The sequence below is a fragment of the Ovis canadensis genome, chromosome 9, assembly GCF_042477335.2.
Source record: "Ovis canadensis isolate MfBH-ARS-UI-01 breed Bighorn chromosome 9, ARS-UI_OviCan_v2, whole genome shotgun sequence".
In the NCBI taxonomy this organism is placed as follows: Eukaryota; Metazoa; Chordata; class Mammalia; order Artiodactyla; family Bovidae; genus Ovis; species Ovis canadensis.
This window is the reverse complement of record NC_091253.1, coordinates 51,136,604-51,143,703: the sequence shown is the minus strand read 5'-3', so window position 1 is coordinate 51,143,703 and position 7,100 is coordinate 51,136,604. Positions and strand designations below refer to the sequence as shown.

Below are 7,100 nucleotides of genomic sequence, written 5' to 3'. Positions count from 1 at the left end.
GATGAAAGTGAAAGAGGAGAGCAAAAAAGTTGGCTTAAATAAAGCTCAACATTCAGAAAACAAAGATCATGGCATCCGGTCCCACCACTTCACGGCAAATAGATGGGGAAACAGTGGAAACAGTGTCAGACTTTATTTTTGGAGGCTCCAAAATCACTGCAGATGGTGACTAGAGCCATGACATTAAAAGACGCTTACTCCTTGGAAGGAAAGTTATGACCAACCTAGATAGCATATTCAAAAGCAGAGACATTACTTTGCCAACTAAGGTCCGTCTAGTCAAGGCTATGGTTTTTCCTGCGGTCGTGTATGGATGTGAGAGTTGGACTGTGAAGAAGGCTGAGCCCTGAAGAATTGATGCTTTTGAACTGTGGTGTTGGAGAAGACTCTTGAGAGTCCCTTGGACTGCAAGGAGATCCAACTAGTCCATTCTGAAGGAGATCAGCCCTGGGATTTCTTTGGAGGGAATGATGCTAAAGCTGAAACTCCAGTACTTTGGCCACTTCATGCAAAGAGTTGACTCATTGGAAAAGACATTGATGCTGGGAGGGATTAGGGGCGGGAGGAGAAGGGGACGACCAAGGATGAGATGGCTCGATGGCATCACTGACTCGATGGACGTGAGTCTGAGTGACCTCTGGGACATGGTGATGGACAGGGAGGCCTGGTGTGCTGAGATTCATGGGGTCGCAAAGAGTCGGACACGACTGAGCGACTGAACTGAATTGAACTGAACTGATGCAACAACACACCCTGGAGAAGGAAATGACAACCCACTGCAGTCTTCTTGCCTGGAGAGTTCCCATGGACAGAGGTGCCTGGCGGGCTACAGTCCATGGACTCGAAAGAGTCTGACACTACTGAAGCCTCCTTAGCACGCACGTACCATGTAACACAGGTTGAGGTGAGGAGTCAGTGAGAAGCATTAATGGAAGGGTAGGGAGAAGGACTCCTCTGCAAGCCCGCCACTGAGACGCGAAGAGGTGGTTCTAAGGCTCCTTCCAGCTTTAGGACAAGGTAGGATTGTAAGACGGAAGGGAGGGAAGGAGGGAGAGAAGAAAGAAGGAAGGAATACAGGAGGGAAGGAGGGAGGAAGAAAGAAAGAAAAAGGAAAGGAGGGAAGGAAAGGAGAGAGAGGTAGATGGGGGGTGGGGGCGGGAAGGAAAGAAGGAAGAAAATAGAAAAAATAAAGTTCTCTGGCTGACTAGTTTTAAAACATCCCCACCGATCACCATCAGCGGAGGCAAACACACGATGTCATCTTCCTGACGCTGAGCACCAGTGACTTCCTTTCTGGGAAGGCCGGGGTTACTACCTGGGGCTTGCAGAGCCCTGAGCCCCGCAGGGCCCCACGTGGTTCGCTCTAAGAGGCGGCGGGACGCACCCCTCCGGGCGTGGCGGGCGGTCCGCGGAGGAGGGGCAGGAGGCCCGCGGGCGCTCTCCCTGGCGCCCCGGACGACAGCGGGAGCGGGCGGCGGGCATGGCGGAGGCGCGGCCCGGGCCGGCGGGGCTGCAACTCAGCGCGCTGCCCGACCACTCGCCGCTGCTGCAGCCCAGCCTGGCCGAGCTGCGGCGCCGTACCGGGGCGGCGGGCGCTCCGCTGGCGGGGCGGCTGCTCAGCGACGCCTTCTTGCTGCGGTTCCTGCGCGCCCGGGACTTCGATCTGGACCTGGCCTGGCGGGTAAGGGGACCTTCCCGCCGAGCCCCACCCCGGTGACGCGCCGGGAAGCCGAGGCTGGGCCGGGACCCAGGCCGATCCCTCGCCTGGACCTGTGCCGGGAGCAGGGGGTGCCGGTGCGGGGTAACCTCGGCGGGGACGCGAGCAGGGCGCACCGGGCGGTGGCAGCGGGTGTCCTGAGAAATCCCGCTCTGGTCCTTCCAGTTTCTCCAGGGTCGTGGAAAAGGGAAACTTCTAAAAAAGCTGGGGCCATCTCGGGTGAGGGCCTATTTGACCCCAAGCAGTGAAATTCTGCTCTTGGATGAGTCTCCCGAACCTATAAAGTTTTTCGGAAATGCCTTACTCTCCGCGGCAGAGCAGCAGAGATAAAAGATAATGACCTCTGAGAATGTGGGAAGCCTAGATTTATTTCATCTCAGTAGATAACTCGACGTGTGCTGGGAGAAATGAAATTGCCAGGAAAACTGAAGATCTTGGAGTCAAATTCTAGCAAAAGAGTATTGGTAATAGTAATAGTCAAGGCACTAAAGCGGTGCAGAGTATCTTCAGCAGAAGAGTCGGGATAAGGTTTCTCCTCTGTGTTTCCAGGTGTGATACACGGGGTTGAGAGCAGGGTGGTGGGAAGACAGAAATCAGAAAGAGGGGTGCGACCTTGAGTTCTGTCACTTTGGACTCAGCATCCGCATCTGTTAAGTAACGGGGGAAAGGCCTCCAGCGATGGCTGGTTTCCAGGTCTGATCATTGACTGGTTTAACAGAACAGGACGTACCCAGCGCAGTCCGCGCTCAGCAGTTGAACTTGATGGAGCCCTTTCTCCAAGCTGCTAGCTCACCCACAGCGAGCTGGGAGGCAGAGAAGTGTTACAGTGCTGCGTCCCGGGGGTCTCAGTATGGGGATTTTTGCTGTTAATAACTAATTTTTAATTGAAAAAGTAATAAGAACAGATGCTTTTATTTTAATCCACAAATAGTAAGCAATGCAACCTAAGTTCCTAAAAGTAACTTTCTAAAGGACAAAATCTCTCACCCCAGACCTTAGTTTACAAACCATCTACCCAGTCGCATTTGTGTTTACCTACCTCTTACCTGTCCAGGTAGAATACAGTCACACAAGAACATGTAGGCTTCCCAGGTGGCCCTAGTGATAAGGAACCCACCTGGCAATGCAGAAGACAAAAGAGGCCTGGGTTCGATCCCTGGGTCAGGAAGATCCTCTGGAAAAGAGAATGACTAACCACTCCAGTATTTTTCTTGGAAAATCCCATGGATGGAGGGAGCAACCTAGTGAGCTACAGTCCATGTGGTCACAAAGAGTTGGACACAACGGAGTGACTAACACTTTTCAAGCATATGTATGTGTTTTACATTTTGCCTTTTTAACCTAACTTAAAAAGCAGAGATGGGGATGACCCAGAGAGATGTTGTGGGGAAGGAGGTGGGAGGGGGGGTCATGTTTGGGAACGCATGTAAGAATTAAAGATTTTAAAATTTAAAAAATTAAAAAAAAAAAAAAGCAGAGACATTACTTTGCCAACAAAGGTGCATCTAGTCAAGGCTCTGGTTTTTCCAGTAGTCATGTATGGATGTGAGAGTTGGACTATAAAGAAAGCTGAGCACTGGAGAATTGATGCTTTGAACTGTGGTGTTGGAGAAGACTCTTGAGAATGCCTTGGACTGCAAGGAGATCCAACCAGTCCATCCTAAAGGAAATCAGTCCTGAATATTCATTGGAAGGACTGATGCTGAAGCTGAAACACCAAACTCTGGCCACCTGATGTGAAGAGCTGACTCATTGGAAAAGACCCTGATGCTGGGAAAGATTGAAGGTGGGAGGAGAAGGGGATGAGAGAGGATGAGATGGTTGGATGGCATCACTGACTCAATGGACATGGGTTTGAGGGAACTCCGGGAGTTGGTGATGGACAGGGAGGCCTGGCGTGCTGCAGTCCATGGGGTCGCAAAGAGTTGGACATGACTGAGCAAGTGAACTGAACTGAATCTAACTTATCTTAGAGATCACCCTATTTCAACATGTGTATTATTCTTTTGGGGGCTACTTCATTGTCTCCATTTATTCCATTAAAATGTAATAACCAGTCTCCTGTATTGGACATAGGATTTGTTGTCAGACGTTGGCAGTGCTGTCATGCACATGCTGTTCATTTCTACATTCAACAATTACTATTTGAATTCCTAAAATTTGCTTGGCAGTTCACAAAAGACAGAAACCGGGACAAATGGGGCTTCTTCCATCACCAATTGGGTATGATAGTATGTGTCTGTCTTTGTATAAAAATAGGAAAATCCTGACAAGATAAGTTCAAAACTTGAACAGTTGATGTGCTATGTGCATTCTCAATGTTGATGAATAAACCAGTTGTCAAAGTGTTTGCATTATTTTATCACTTCTATATTACATAGTGGCGTCTTTCCTCATGTTATCATCCACTGTGTCATCAAACTTTATGATCCGTGTGTCAACCTGCTAGGTGATGAACTGGTTCCCATTATTATTATAATATGCATTTGTTTAATTATAAATGAGGATAATCATCTTTCATATAATTAACATTTTAAAATTCTTTTCTAATTAACTGCTTGTTTTGCTATTTGTTTTCTTCTACTTCGCTTACATAAAATACAAAACATCTTATTCATAAAATATCTTCATGTGTTAAAGAAAATAGGCTGTTGGCCTAGTTTCCGTCTTTTGACACTGTTAGTGCTATTTTCTTTCTGTGCAGAATTTTAAAGTTTTTATGTCATCAAATGTATTGATTTCATTGTTCTGTGATTGCTTTTAGTTTCATAAGCTCTTCTACAAAATTTTCTCTAGTAATTTATGGCTTCACTTTTTATGTTGGGGTTGTCGATCTACTGGGCTTTAGTTTGATCTTAGGAATGAAATAGGAGCCTGCCTATTTCCTTTGCTTGTCAGATGGCTACCTAGGTGTCTTGATACTTACTCACCTGCTACTAAATATGAAGAAACAATCTCAGTTTCCATGAAAAGTATAGTTCAAATGGTAAATTAAACATGTATAGTAGCTAACAATTAAAAGTGTATGATTTACAGATATCAATTTTGGTTGCATTAAAAAAAATTATTTATTTATTTATTTTGGGCTGTGCTGGGTCTTTATTGCTGTGTGGGCTGTTCTCTAGTTTTGGGAAGTGGGGCCACTCTCCACTTGCAGTGTGTCGGCTTCTCACGGGATGGCTTCTCTTGTTCTGGAGCACAGGCTTTAGGGCGCTCAGGCTTCTGTAGTTGCAGGGCAAGGGCTCAGTGGTTTCAGCTCCCATGCTTTAGAGCATAGGCTCAATAGTTGTGGCACATGGGCTTAGAGCTCTGCAGCATGTGGGATCATCCTGGACCAGGGATCAAACCTGGGTCTCCTGCACTGGCAGGTGGATTCTTTACCACTGAGCCACCAGGGAAGCCCTCATTTTGGTTGCTTTTTAAAAGTAACATCTAAATAGAAGATGAAATAAAATTATCTCCTGCCTCTGTGTTATGTTTTTCCCATATTATTTATTTTCCTGAATTGTTTTCATTGCATCATGTCCTTAAGGAACTGGCTAACTGGACCTTGTCCAAATTGACTGGAAAGGAATCAAGTTTCTGTGAACTCTTTGACCTATTTTTCTGCCAACTTGAAAGGAAAGAGGGTTAGAGTGTGAAACTATTTCTTCATTTTCCTCCACAAAAGCAGTTAATTCAGTTCACATTGCTTTATTTAAAATACAAAAGCTGTACAGTTTTAGTGTTTGAAGAAAACAAGTTTTAATGAAATTTTTCATTATTCTAGTTTTTGTATTTGAAGTTATAACAAATTAGTGATTATTTAGAATGCTAATAACTTTAGAGTGCCAGTTACTTTAGTGAGTAGCATTTGTGTGGATTATCTCATTATTATCCTATTTTAGAATAAACTGAGGCATAAAGAGTAAGTAACCTGTTCAGAATCACAGCTGTTGAGTGGTAGAGCAAGAATTTGAACTTGAGTTGAACTCAGGGGATCCTGTACTCTTAAGAGCACTACACTTGCCTCATGTCTTTGAAACAACCGGCTGTTAACCTCTGTCTGTCTTGTATATTCTTGTGAATTCTTGTCTTTCACAAGTGAATATTCCTCTTTATATTTTTGTTCCATGTGATATGACTTTTTATTCTTTAATTATTTTTATAGTTTTCCCAAGACTTGAAAGTTTTCAGAATTCCATTGACTCTCCGTACTAATTTCCCACTAAATGCAGCTTCTTTTCTAAATTTAATTTTAAAATATTAATTTATTTGTTTTACTTGGAGGCTAACTACTTTACAGTATTGTAGTGGTTTTTGCCCTACATTGGCATGAATCAGCCATGGGTGTACATGTGTTCCCCATCCTGAACCCCCCCTCCTACCTCCCTCCCCATCCCTCATGGTCATCCCGGTGTACCAGCCCTGAGCACCCTGTCTCATGCATTGAACCTGGACTGGCGATCTGTTTCACATATGATAATATACATGTTTCAGTGCTATTCTCTCAAATCATCCTACCCTTGCCTCTCCCACAGAGTCCAAAAGACTATCCTATATGTCTGTGTCTCTTTTGCTGTCTCGCATATAGGGTAATTGTTACCATCTTTCTAAATGCAGTATATATGCATTAGTATAAAGATCAAATTGCCAACATCCGCTGGATCATGGAAAACCAAGAGAGTTCCAGAAAAACATCTATTTCTGCTTTATTGGCTATGCCAAAGCCTTTGATTGTATGGATCACAATAAACTGTGGAAAATTCTGAAAGACATGGGAATACCAGACCATCTGACCTGCCTCTTGAGAAATCTGTATGCAGGCTAGGAAGCAACAGTTAGAACTGGACATGGAACAACAGACTGGTTCCAAATAGGAAAAGGAGTACATCAAGGCTGTATATTGTCACCCGGCTTATTTAACTTCTATGCAGAGTACATCATGAGAAACGCTGGGCTGGAAGAAGCACAAGCTGGAATCAAGGTTGCTGGGAGAAATATCAATAACCTCAGATATGCAGATGACACCACCCTTATGGCAGAAAGTGAAGAGGAACTTAAGAGCCCCTGATGAAAGTGAAAGAGGAGAGCCAAAAAGTTGGCTTAAAGTTCAACTTCTAGAAAACTAAGATCATGGCATGCAGTCCCATCAGTTCATGGCAAATGGATGGGGAAACAGTGGAAACAGTGTCAGACTTTATTTTTTTGGGCTCCAAAACCACTGCAGATGGTGATTGCAGCCATGATATTAAAAGACGCTTACTCCTTGGAAGAAAAGTTTTGACCAACCTAGATAGCATATTCAAAAGCAGAGACATTACTTTGCCAAAAAAGGTCCATCTAGTCAAGGCTATGGTTTTTCCTGTGGTCATGTATGGATGTGAGAGTTGGACTGTGAAGA

At 44.9% G+C, this 7,100-nt stretch overlaps 1 protein-coding gene across 2 annotated transcripts in view; it reads left to right on the top strand.

Annotated features, from left to right (window-relative positions):
• The first annotated feature begins 1,245 nt into the window (after nt 1-1,245).
• TTPA (alpha tocopherol transfer protein) overlaps nt 1,246-7,100 on the top strand; it is a 30,116-nt gene continuing 24,261 nt past the window's right edge. Inside the window, exon 1 of one of the 2 annotated variants that reach the window (XM_069600096.1) lies at nt 1,246-1,681. In XM_069600096.1, the coding sequence (XP_069456197.1) occupies nt 1,481-1,681 (201 nt within the window). In that variant the 5' untranslated portion in view covers nt 1,246-1,480. The remainder of the gene's footprint in view (nt 1,682-7,100) is intronic. The other variant, XM_069600097.1, reaches the window with a different exon arrangement.